General features: G+C 41.3%; 1 protein-coding gene across 1 annotated transcript in view; it reads right to left on the bottom strand.

Annotated features, from left to right (window-relative positions):
• Positions 1 to 13,319, bottom strand: part of LOC140950257 (E3 ubiquitin-protein ligase TRIP12-like) — a 46,711-nt gene that overhangs the window by 2,467 nt on the left and 30,925 nt on the right. Inside the window, exons 42-58 of the mRNA XM_073399465.1 lie at positions 13,023 to 13,104; positions 11,732 to 11,811; positions 10,613 to 10,725; positions 10,130 to 10,189; positions 9,681 to 9,763; positions 8,822 to 8,903; positions 8,200 to 8,260; positions 7,214 to 7,298; positions 6,566 to 6,634; positions 6,184 to 6,282; positions 5,324 to 5,438; positions 4,524 to 4,574; positions 3,264 to 3,643; positions 2,366 to 2,419; positions 1,363 to 1,476; positions 1,025 to 1,073; positions 750 to 795 (exon numbers count right to left, since the gene is read on the bottom strand). Of these exons, the coding sequence (XP_073255566.1) occupies positions 750 to 795; positions 1,025 to 1,073; positions 1,363 to 1,476; positions 2,366 to 2,419; positions 3,264 to 3,643; positions 4,524 to 4,574; positions 5,324 to 5,438; positions 6,184 to 6,282; positions 6,566 to 6,634; positions 7,214 to 7,298; positions 8,200 to 8,260; positions 8,822 to 8,903; positions 9,681 to 9,763; positions 10,130 to 10,189; positions 10,613 to 10,725; positions 11,732 to 11,811; positions 13,023 to 13,104 (1,623 nt within the window). The remainder of the gene's footprint in view (positions 1 to 749; positions 796 to 1,024; positions 1,074 to 1,362; positions 1,477 to 2,365; positions 2,420 to 3,263; positions 3,644 to 4,523; positions 4,575 to 5,323; positions 5,439 to 6,183; positions 6,283 to 6,565; positions 6,635 to 7,213; positions 7,299 to 8,199; positions 8,261 to 8,821; positions 8,904 to 9,680; positions 9,764 to 10,129; positions 10,190 to 10,612; positions 10,726 to 11,731; positions 11,812 to 13,022; positions 13,105 to 13,319) is intronic.

Here is a 13,319-nt window from a genome sequence, read left to right as displayed (position 1 = left end):
AAGAAAAGCATTAAAGCTGGTTAAAATATCAACACCTCCAAAAACGCTTTCCTGTAAATACACATTCTTAACAGTACAGAAGTCCCACAGGACCACCCTCATTCCCGGCTAACAGAGGCCTCTCTTCCCTGGCAAGAGAGGCCTCTGTTAGCCGGGAATGAGGGTGGTCTTGCGAGGGAGGAAATCGGGAGAAGCGAACGAAGAAAGTTCCCCACTCCAGAAACTATAAGTGGAATGGGTGCAAGCCCTTTGCTGCAACGATTTCTGGGATAGTTTGGGTGGCCAACCGTTAGTTATGATTGGTCGATGGAATCATTAACCTATTCCAACTAAAGCTTGTCAACCCAAACAATCCCAGAAACCCTTGCACCGAAAGCTTGACCCATTCCTCTTGAAGTGATGTTACACGAGATAATTCGCAACGACGATTTTTAGTGCAACACACCGTTGGAACACTGTTGTTAGTAACATTGTTGCGACATTGTTTCGAATAGTTATAACATTGTTCTAATATTGTGATGCTGTGTTGCGTTAAAAATCGTCGTTGTGAATCGTCCCGTGTCACATCACCTTTACAGTTTCAGGAGTGGGAAATTTTCTCCAGTTCTCCTCTCGGCCACTTCGCTTTCCCCAATCCTGCCGAGCCACGACTTGACTTACTGATGAAGCACCGAAATGTGATTATTTAGATTATCGTTGCGTTTATTTTTTGTGAAGACCATAGAAAGTTAGGGCAAGGTTTCACTCACCTGTCATGGGTGTAACCGTGATCGGGTCGGCAGCTCTCAACGAGACCTAAAATGCAACACCACTGTATTAACCAAAACAGCACTGATTTATTTTATTGCTAACATGTCAACGCCTAACGCCAGGGACGAGCAATGTGGCCAAATTCAGCCATTTTGTTGATTAGGAATGGCCACTTACTGAGTTAAATATAAAAACAACTTGTTACAACAATGAGGGAACATTATGTGGACGGGCAAATTTACAAATACAATTGAAGTAACGAGATGTTGCTTACATTTAATATCCCACTTTTCGGCTACATTTCCACAGAGAGTTAGCTCCATCTGGAAAGAAAAACGATCATAAATTTCAGAGAAAACGTCTAAGCAATTAAAAAAAGACAAAAACAAAAACAAAAAGGTTGAACGGACGTAGCGCGGAAAAAGTCAGAAGAAGCAACGTCGCCTTGGAGACACAGCGGAAACCGGAAATACATCTGCGTTCGCACGTCTCTTACCGCCATTTTGAAAACGTTGATTCTGTAGTTTGATGTGCGCAAACAGCCTCCTCGACCTTTGTTTCAACAATTTTTTAAATGAATGTTGAAGTAAATGATGAAACCATGTGACTCACCTCACTGTAAGTAAAAATCGTCAGATTTGACAGAGGCAAAACTGAGTTAAACCCTTCTCGGAGAGAATCAAGCTGGCGTTTGACACCTGTTAGAAGAGTCCACTGAACAACCAACTGAAAAATGAAAACAATTAGGCAAAAAATAAATTAGCTCTGAGGGTAAAGTGCTGGTCCGCAGCGCGGGAATTCACGGGTTAAAATACCCAGGCCACACTAGCCTGCGTAGCTGGCGGGATTCTTGTGCCCGAGGTATTTTCTTGGCGGCTCCCGCCACGCGAAGCGAACGGCGAAGCCGCGAGGGATTTTATCGTGCTAAAACAATACAGCACTCCCGCGCTAATCCCGCCAGCAACGCAGGCTAGTGCCACACCAACAGTAACCATCTTTAAATAAATGATAAAGTATGTTGTTAGAGAGATTTACAATCACGTTAACGGCAAACGGCAAATTTCAGATTCATATATCAAATTAAGAAATGAGCCGATCAAAACTGTCCAAAACAATTGTTATGGATGAAATTGACATGAGTGTGCTGATGTCTGAGTAGATATCACGAACAGTAAACGTGATCACGTGGTACAAAAGGACGTTTGCCGTTAACGTGATTCTAAATCGCTCTATTGCCTTCAGTGTCCCGCAAACGGTTACACCTTCCTAATGGCTTGGATGACCAGGCACATGAAAATTGAGGAGCCCGTCTCCGGCAGAGAGGTGTCCTGAAGTAGTACTCATGCTGAATACATTGATAATTTGCGTGAAAAATACATCTTGGAATAATACACAGCATTTCGACCTTGCAGTTAAAAAAAATGTTGAAATGTAGACATTTAACGCATAGGACTGGACCATTGTAGGTCCTGTTAGGCAAGCAAAAATTTTGAAGTTCTCTAATAAAGGGCGACATGATTTTCTTCAGATACAACAATATGACGATGTGTTCCTGTGAAAGCCTTGCTGCAGAGGGAGTTTGGTATCTAGTTGAGATCAATTAAATTCAATTTACCTTGATGTATTCTTCTAAATCGTGGATAGTGACTGCGATGTCTTTTCCACCTCTCTAAAACATCAATCAATCAATCAATCAGTCAATCAATCACTCAGTCAGTCAATCAATTAATCACTAGCAATAAAAATCATCAGGAGTATAAATTAGTTGGGTGAAAGTTGCCGTGCATCCCCCGCTGTACCGCTGTAAATAGGGAACTTTAGCATCGACAACGGTGACGACAGTGAAAACGTCACTTTCAAAATGAAATCGAGTTTTTTCAAAACTTGATACGTTTATTCCCATTTGTTAAAAATGTCCAATGTAGGCGAATTTCCTTGGAGGTGATCTCATGGGGACCGCACTCAAGTTTAGAAAGAGAAAGAAAAATTCGTCGCCGCTTATTTGCGTCCTCCCTAAAACGTGAACTTAATTAAGCATTTGACGGCAAAGAAATGTAAAATAAAAAGATGATTAAAAAAAACCGTGATGCACGTGCAAAGTTGTTGTTTTGTTGTCAGATTGGCAATAAATTCGAATATCATCATTATCATCAACATCATCTTCATCATCAATAACATCAACATCAACTTTTTCTTCGCTTTCATAATGGGGTTTTAGCTTTTGAAGTAATCTTACACGAAACAGAATTTGAGATAATCGGTTGAATAATTATATGACGCGTTGCGAAGCGTTTTTGATGATATTTGAGGTTCTTGATATTGTGATGAAACATTTTGTTGTGCGTATGATATAACCACTCAAACAAATTGTTTTAAGGGAGAAATTAAGGATGGAAATCCGGGAGGTTTTCTCAACACTACAATGAATGATTCCTCTGTTTTCTATTTTTGAATTAATATGAGTATGAGAACTCGCTGTCCACAATCACTAATAACAATCGATTATAATATACCTTAAGCTCCACATCCGGATAGCCGGGTAAAGCAAACGACAGGCCGAGATCCTCAATGGGGGCTCCATCAAGCGTCAGACTGTCCACAGCCAATTGCCGACTCTCCGGAGTGTGAGAAGCGTCTTGTTCTAACTGTCTCTTTCGCTGCACAACCTGTTGTAGCTGAGACAGCGACCTCGCCAGCACCGGATCCATGGTTGCAAGATCACCCAAATCAAGCGTTCCCTCCTGATTGAGGAGCCACTTGTATAGTATTGGACAGAAGGGAATGTCCAGTATTCTGAAGTCCATTATGGCGCGCGCAAGAAACTTGCCCAGGAACTGGAACTTTGAGCACAGCTTTGTCACGGTTGCTGTTTTGGCGTTGCGTGAAATTGGAGCTAAATAACGTGAGATAAATGAATACGTATTGTGTTGGGCAAGGCCAATAAAATCTTAACCACAAAATATATATCCTCTCAAATAAATAATCGTTATTACATGGTCCGTTATTACTCTGGCGACACGGCTCTGGAGAATCCGGAACTTTTTTACTGTTAAGCTACATCTTGATTTTTTTTTTTTACATAAAAGTCTGTCATCTGCAGTCTTGAAGTGGGTGTAAGAACAAAATGTGTGGGGAGGTGTTTCCTATTCTCAAGCCGCCGCCTTTCGAGAGGCAAAAACAACCATAAAGCGATTTTCGTATGACCTAGAAAAATAGTTTCGGTAAGTGTTCGTTATTTGTTTTATCAGCCAGTGGATAAAAAGATCAAAACATGGCGTCTTCGTTTGCCCGCCAAAGAAAACCCTAATATGGAGAAGGCACTATTCGATAGGCCAATAGTGTTGCAGTATGACGTCAAAGCGAAGTATCGGTTGATTTCTAGAAAGTTCTCGGGCATGAAGTTTTTTTACCCGAGCGTTCGCTTAACTAACCAAAAGCCACGCGCGTTTGTATCCGTTCGATAAACTAATCAAATCGCAATATTTCCGTTCGTTTGTTGTTTCTGTTTTGTTCGCGCGTTTTCATTTGATTTCTAGAAAGTTCTCGGGCATGAAGTTTTTTTACCCGAGCGTTCGCTTAACCAACCAAAAGCCACGCGCGTTTGTATCTGTTCGATAAACTAATCAAATCGCAATATTTCCGTTCGTTTGTTGTTTCTGTTTTGTTCGCGCGTTTTCATTTCAAGGTTACGCGTAAATCGCTCTATGAAAGGGAAGCCAGTAAGAGCTCTGTTAGTGTATCTGTTCTCAAGAAAGTTAAAAATTTTAAGTCACCTGGATAGAGGCCATTTGGTGAGTACACATACGAAACGTCGTCTCCAAAACCTATTGAACGAAGAATAAACGTTAGGCAGGCAAATCTTGATTGATGTAAACTACCGGTGAAACAGTCGAAACATTCTCCCAACATAGTCTCAACATTAACCCAACATTGTCAGAACATTGCCCCAATATTATCGCACTATGGCCCTAACATCTGCTGACTGTTTGATACCCCCTCTCAACATTGTTGTGAGAAGTTGTGACATGCCGAAAATTTTCATAACACAGTAACACCATTTCTTTTGTCCTCCTCCATTGACTTCCAAATGTAGAAGCGGTTTGATCCGCCCTCACGTCTTTGCTGAGTTCGCGCAAACTCAGTGCACCGCCAAACCTCCTTCAAATGGATACAGCCAAGTGTCTGCATTATAGAGAAGTCCGTGTTAATGAAGCGTAGTGAGTTTGATCCAAAGCGAACTGTCAGCGAACTGGACAGGTCTCCCTATCATAGAGGTGTCTGCAAGCGGAGTTTCGACTGTTTTTGTGATAACAAGTACTATTATTTGTTAAAGTTGTGCTGAGGGATTGGTGAGATGGATTGACCTCGCATGGTCTCAACATCTCTCAACACATGCCGTGACAATGATGTGACCGTTTGACCAGAGATCAATGCCACGCCGTTCAACTTAAATTCGCTTTCAAAGTCTCCTCTTTTAGGATGGTATTAATTAGTTACCGCATCGTACTGTTTTGTAAAAAAAGGAGGCAAGAAAAAAAAAAATCGCGGACAATCTACAAAACCAAAACCTTACCTGTTCTTCCTGGGGGCAGAGTACGTTCTCCTCTCCACATCTCCAAGTCTGCTCTTTGAAATTCTTGTGAAATCAACGCGTAAAACTCCAGCGTGGGACCTAACCCAGTCCCAACCTGAAAATATTAATCAGATCGAATCTTACTATCATGGCGCATTTGATTTGAAGTTGAGCCACGAGAAACTCTCAACAGCGTCCCCCCCCCCCCCCCCCCCCACACACACACACACAAGCACGCGTCACAACTACTCGCTCAGTCAAATCCCTCGGACAACATCGGAACCGTTTCGTATGCTTGGATTGTTGTTCTTTTCTTTAGCATCCCTCTAAGTCAGTGACAGTAGAACCTCGCAAGTTTTTTTAAAAGCGAACAATACCAATTTTACAGACACTTTCAGTTACCAAGGGATATCATTATTGTTTTCTTTTCCTTTATAATGCGCATTTGGTTACATCAACGACGCGGCCCCATTAATAAGGTTTTCTTCTAAGAAAATACAATGGGCATTTCGCCGCGAAACTCAAAGTGCCCGTAATAACAACGTGGCCGTATGGCAGGATTCCACAGCACCTGATTCCTGACACAAGTAAATTCAAACCAACTGGAGCCAATCAAAACAAACGGTGACAAAGTATACAAATGTAACCGGCGCCCGCAGCCAGGGGCGGGAAAACAATTGTGCCCATTACTGACTGGTTAATAAGATACGAGGAGTTTTTGTCTTTACAAATCACAATGTACAGAAAACACAAAATCAGAGTAGCTACAACAAAGTTTTCGACACTAACTTGACACACGCTCTTTTTAAAGAGCGTTTTTTCTACGCATGCATATGCTGAGGACTGGTCTACAAGCTCACCTCGCCTTCATATTGTATTTCCAGTACAGACTGCGAACTGCCCAAATCACTTATCAGTTTTTCCGCCTGGTCAAGCAGCCCAACACGAGAAACAGTGTGCTACAAATACGAAATTCGCAATGTCAACAATAATTTACAGAAGCCAAAGCACTAAAACATTACGAGAAATTAGGAAGAAACATAAAGCGGTATTTACGTGTAGGCTCCACTTCCGCCCACAAAGGCACTAAACCGAGGCTTGAGTAGACAAAACATAGCGATTTTTACGGAATTTTGTTAAACAAACCTCGACCTCGTTTGACGGTGTACGCTCACTAGGCGGAGTGAGGGGGTAGTCTATCAATGAAAACATAAAGTCAAATAACCAAACATATAAACAAACCTTCTTCCTATCAAATCTCGGTGCCACGCGATCGGAGGCTTCTGTATTCATAAGCTCGGGTAGTGTTTCCTAGGAAGAAAGGCAAAGTTACAACCTTATGATGGGCATTATATGGCGTGAAGCCAAGCATGTTCACAGACGTTCTGAATCTCCTTTCTTTCTTTCTTTCTTTCTTTTTTTTTTCGACAATTTGGTAAGTGCACGAGTGCGAAGAGTGAGGAAAAAAAGAACGAAATTCCCCAGTCACACATCTTTGCGCTAGCGGTCAATAAGTTCCCCGCGGTTTTTATTTGTATGAGCGCGCTCGATGATTTCTTAAGATAAAATAAAAGGTCTGTGAACAAGTAACGGGATGCCTGTTAGCAGTTAAATCAGTGAAAACGAACTGCCCGTCAGATCGGTACTCCATCTACAATAAAATGGGGAATGACATCGCAGAAGTTCGTGTTTTCCCCACACCAAGTTTAACCCTTTTCACTCCTAGAATACGTAAGGGTGAGAATCTTTGTGTGCGCCGCCCTAGCGGCTCACTTCGCCTGCCATAATTGGTGAGCTTACTCGCAGGGTAGCGAAAGGGGTTCCTTATCAGAGATTAGTCAGAAGAAGAAATAATCTTGAGAATATACTACTTCAGAGTAATGACCATACCTGTAACTTGCTAAGTGCTCTATCTCTGTCCATTGCAGTACAGTAGAACAGCTGTTGCCGGCATTCAAACGGGAATAGGAATGGACTGAAATACAGTAAGAGGACCACAGGGTCATCAGTGTTATCACTATCACTTCCTACCTCTTCTGCTGTATTGCACTGCATTGCATTGCATTAAATTACACCGTGTTGTGCTGTGCTGTGTTGTATTTTACTGTGCTGCATTGAAAGGGGACAGATTATAAACGACTCTTGCTCCTGCAAATATCTGATTTCCGTGACCGTTCATTAATGGGCTGCCTAAAATGCGTGCAATATAGAGAAGTGTGACGTCACGTTACCATGGTAGCAAAATTTCTGGATAGGGAGCTTAAGCAACGACGCCAGCGACGGCAAAGAGAACTGGGAAAAAGCCATAGGTTTATATCAGGAAAACAACAACTGTGCACGTGCGTCACGTTTTTTTGTACGTTTCTTAGCCGTCGTTGCACGACTGCGACGTGAAACTTCCCGATTTCACGCACCCGCTTTACGAAGTACGCGAGCACAACGTAAAAATTGTCTTTTTCTTTTTCGAAACTTAAATACGGTCTTTTCGGATTTAACCCCAGAAAATTTCGCTAACATTTAACAAATTAAATGAAATTGAATAAGACCGTCGAAGTTTGAAACAGCGCGAATTCACTTTTTAAGTGATGTTTTCGGTTTGTTGTCATCCACAAATTTGCTACCATGGCAACGTGACGTAACCACTTCTCCTCTCTATTTCACAATTGGTTTCGGCTCCATTAAATCCTGTACCAATTGCAGAACATTTTGGGGGGAGCCAACCACGTGTAAGCACAGTTACTGGCAGGACATGTTACAAAGGAAAAATGCAATACAAGCAGGGTACAGTCATTGTGATGTACTGTAATGTAAAAACCGTTAACGCCATATCTAAACAACAAAAGATACAAATCAAAGAGCTCTACTGAAAACCATACCATTTGCGAGGAAGCTCTTCAACCCAAGCAGGGAAATTCCCAGTTATCACGGTGATGGGATCTGAAACAGATACAGTTGTAAAATGAGGCTAAATGCCGAACAATCATCAAATTGTAGGCAAAAAAGAATTAAACTGAATTTGCGTTTTAAGCATTCATATCTGATTTCAAATTTCGCGCTAACCCTGGGGGGGGGGGGGGGGGTAGGGGGAGCATCCAGACCCTTAGATAAGGGGGGGGGGGCAGTCTCAAAGAAAAAACGTTCGGTTTGGTCTAAAAATAAGGGAGGGGTTCTCCCCTGGATCCGCCACTGGCCTTGAACAACCCGGCCCCGATGGTCTAGCTGTAGATGTATACTTTAGGAAGTTCAGTCGCAGAGAATAAAGCCGATGACTTACAAAGGCGTCTACCGTTGATATAGTTGACTAGAATTGCTTTCGCTTTACTTTTCACTTTTTAGACTGAGTTCTCGAGTAAAGAAGTGATCATTCAGATAAAAGCAACTGAGCAGATTTTTCACTGATGCTTCCTATTACGCTTTACAAGGCAGGTTTCAACATTTATAATTCTCAAGCAGTACCATCGAAATGACTTTCTATACGAAGAGAAGGGAAAATGTTACCTTGTAATTGCCTGGTAACCTTTGCGGCAAGTTTGTTGTTTATAAACTCATTTGAAGACAAAAAAGACCGGCGGCTTTGCCCCTAACAAGAAAAAGAAAAAAGAAGTTAATTGTATGATTTCTCATTGGTATTGACAATCGCATGGAAAACACAACTATCACTGATCTGCTACAGCACAGATTATTTTCTTGGGTCTAAGACTGATAAGCATCTTACTTCTTGTTACAGTATTACCGCCGAATAAAGCATTAAGGTCATGAGAATAAAGCAAATAATCAGCAACTAAAGAAGCTCTTGATTGCTAAACAATAGAGAGCTTTAGATTCGAGGACGAGGAAACTACGAGGTTTTCTCAGTACTAAGTATTGCACCGCGTGAACAAGCGTCATTTTGGCGGGAAAACGTGATAGCCGTCGTCATTCTACTACGAGTTTTAGCGAGAATGTCGTGGTAGCGGGAACAAGTTATCAAAATTAATGTAAGAAGTTTTATCATTTTGGTATTGGGAAAGGGCTAGACCTTCTCCAATAAAAATAACCGCACTAATTTTTCAGGTGAAAAATAGGGCGATCCCGCACCTATTTGAAAGATTGCTTTTGATTAGCTGGCAAAACAATAGGGATTGTCACATAACAATGCCCCTATCCCTGAAAACAATGGAAGTGCAGATTAAAGGGGACCAGTGAAATAAGAAGTTTCGAACGGTGCAGGTCTATTGGAAAAATAGTACAATGAAACTTTCCGGGTCGAATACTTTCTCGACAATACGCGAGAAAAACTTTTAAGTCAAATCACGTACTAGTAGTCGTCTTCGTCGTCAAACCTAAAGCTCTCCTCTAAGAATTCAGCTATACTCACCTCGTAAAGGGTTGTCCAATGAGAATTGATCACGTGCAGGGCTTTCATAAGGCTGATTACCTCAATACTTGGATCAGATATAACTACCAAGCAACAACGAAAATAATTTTAAATTAAATGGCGAATAGTCGACTATCTGTGATACGTAAGCGAGCAGGTATCTAAAAGTTTAGCTTGAATTTCAGCTTTCTGCTTAAGTCTCTTCGATTAAACTGAAAAACTACTCTGAAACTCTCTTCCGCACAAGTTTATTTTCAGCTTGAATAAAACTAGCTCTGGACTTCACTCGTCACTTGTCTCCACGTAGCTTAGTACGAAAGAATATCCGACCGGTATCCGGAGGGCGTGAATTTAACACTACGACTTTTTCATTTGTTCTTTTATTCTGACAAGATAAATTATTAGTCTCTAAATACTCTCTATTCTTTGACATTTATTGTTGAACTTACTGAAGCTTTGTGGCTCACAAGCTGAAAGCAGCTGACTCATGGATACGTCATTTTCTGAATCTATCAAAGGAAATAATAAATATATGAATGTGTCGTGTTCACACGCACAGGCCCTATAAAGGTATTGAACCGAAGAGCAACTTGGGCCGAAAAGAGCCATTGAGCCGTTGAGAGAATGAGCAAAAGACTGGGACGGTGACGTGTCGAATTGCGACCCAGTTTCCCTCGCCAAGTCGTAATAGCCAGTATAAAGTCCCCAAAACAGTTCCGTAATACAGCTCAACACAAAACCGCCTGGATTTACGCACAACAGCAAAAAGGCCAATAAAGTAATGACACCACTATATGACTTAACACAACTTCTGATAAATGGAAAGACAACGAACAAAAACTTTTGTTTTTAAGAACAATCAAACATCAAGCAAACAAACGGCAGTCTTAAGCCACCACAACATAGAAAGTTTAACGTACTGAACTGCTCACCATCTTCCTTCAAAGATTTCTTAGAAGATCGTGAAGCACTTGCCGATCCAGTTTTGGGTTTGCTGGTGAGGACAGGTTGTTGCTCTTTCTGGTTTGGAGTCAGAGGTCGGAACCTGACAAATATCACCACAAAAATGAGTTATAGACCGGGCTTATTCCTTAACGAGTATTAGGCAAGAGAGCTGCGCAGTCTAAGTTAGTTCAGAGTCCTTAATCTACGAAAAGAGATAGGATTCTCATCCCCCGTAAAGTTGCATGTTATATGACACCTGGTTCTTAAACAAGTAACAATTATACACCTAAGTAGTGAAGAAATAAGCGAGTATAATTGCCTTGTAGCCACGTGGATCGCTAAATATCCTCCAATTTTACCGACACTGGGGGTGAATAATAGTTGTAGTATATACTAGCCAAACATTTTGTACAACAATGCTTAACGAATGTAATGTCGTATACAAAAACTGGTCTATTTACCTACATCAGGGGAAATTTTCTGCCTTTTACAACAAAGCACAATGAAAAGTCACTTTCTTTAGCACAGGATATTCACCTCGCACCTGGCAATTCACAGCACGCGAGAAGCACTTTTCACTGGCTAGGCATTATTCTAGGTTATTTTGATTCACAACTTTTTGAGTCAAAGAATGACACAAGCTCTTTATATCGAGTATAACAAAATTAAGCAATACCAGAAACTCTGACAATACATAATCCCGTAACACAAAACAAATTGCTCTTACCGTTTGCCAACGAGTTCAATACGTCTTGTATCTTTTGTCGGCGTAATATAAAATACCAACTACACACAACAATTCACCGTATAACCTCTACTTAGAACTGAGCTCAAGTTGTCAAGAATGGTTTCTGACTGTTTTGACTAAGAATACAAAAATGGAATATGACTTTGGAAGTATGACTTTCGAAGCTAGACAAGTCTCTCAGATCCACCGGGTTGATAACAAGACCATAAAGAGATGAGGAGAACAGAACATGAAGTGGTGAGATTGCTGTAACAATCTGAGGCAAATGACCTTGTTTTGCAAACTCGTACTCGCACAATCGCAGATCCGTAGTCCAATCTAAACGTCCCTAATAAACTGCAAACGCCATACCACTCACCATATTGTGTGTGTAGAAACCCAGATACTGGGTCTTCCTAGGATACCTTGGTCATCGTCAAAGTCTTTGTCTTCATCGCACTACAAGAACGGCAAAAAAACACAATACGTTGAATAGGCAAAACAACAACTATGCACGTGCATCAAGCTTTTTTGTACATTTCTTAGGGCCTGTTTACATGGAGGTGGGGGATCCCAGATAGATGAGGTAACATGCGGCGGGTCACCCCACCTATCATGTAAACGTGATCAAATTAAAATGACAGATTATATGGACAGGCGGGTTACCTCACCAAAGCGGGTTACCTCACCTACCTGGGGTTCCCCAACTCCATGTAAACAGGCCTTTAGCCGTCGTTGCACGACTACAACGTGAAAATGCCTAATTTCACGTTTTGTCGAGGACGTAAACACAAGACAACAACTTTCTTATTCTTTTCCTGGACTTTGATACTGTCCTTTAGAATTCCATTCTAAAAAAAGTTGCCAACATTTGACGAATTACACGAGATGGAATAAGCGCGATAAAGTTTGAAGCAGTGCCAATTCACTTTTTAAGTGACGTTTTCGTAGCCGTCGCCGTTATCGTTGCTTAAGCTCCCTATTACTTCAACATAAACAGTGAACTATACTACAGCCACATTTAAATTCAGTCTGCCTTCTTGGCTTTGGGAAGACAATATGGTGTCCGCTTTACAAACGACGCTTTTATCCATTTTTATAGCGAGGATCTTGTCATTTAGAAATCTGAATATTCTGGTTTAGTGTCAAGAAAACACTGTTTCTATGTGGCGGTCCATTGTTCTCTTTTCATCTTCTGTTTTCTCCCTAACCAAAACACTGATCAGAAACCTCTATGGCAGTACTTTTACGCTGCGCTCTTTTTTTTTTTTGCAGTATTTTACAACAAGAAATTTGTTAATTTTGGAGCTTAGCCACTTTGGGAAGTGAAAGGATGAAACCAGTTAATGACACTAGCGATTTGTGAATCACTATCGCATCGACCCAGAATCACAGTTTGTTCGTAAATTAACGAAGTCAATAAAACCTTATCCCTTATAGGCTACCAAATATTCCAACACGACGCTCAAAGGCTTAGCGAACTGCTCGTCAACGCTTTATCGACATATTTTGTGGCATTTGCTACAAGGTTTCTGGGAAACAGCCCACCTACCCCACCACTAACCCAACATTTTGCCCCAAGTGAGACGTAAATGTTAACGTTGAGTTAGGGGTAGGTGGGCAGTTTCCCAGAAACCTAAACTGATCCAAGGTTTCTTCACCCAACATACCTGACCAAACTGCTTAATTGCTTGATACACGGTCATGTTGTATGGCAGAGGATGGTCACCCAATAATATCTCCAGCTGATGTCTAAATACAGAAAAAAACTCATAAGTGTCACCAAAACAATACTCTTTTCATTTAAGACAACAAGCCGTTAACTCCGGACGTTCAGCACCATCAAAACTCTTTATTTTAACGGCTTACGTTAACAGTTACGTCTGACGCTAGGTTTCAAGCATCTATCCCGAGACGTTTTAGCTTAAACTCTGTTTGTTTCCCCATTTTAGGCCAAGTGCCACTCT

Source organism: Porites lutea, chromosome 10 (assembly GCF_958299795.1).
Source record: "Porites lutea chromosome 10, jaPorLute2.1, whole genome shotgun sequence".
NCBI lineage: Eukaryota > Metazoa > Cnidaria > Anthozoa > Scleractinia > Poritidae > Porites > Porites lutea.
This window is presented reverse-complemented; position numbering and strand designations above follow the sequence as displayed.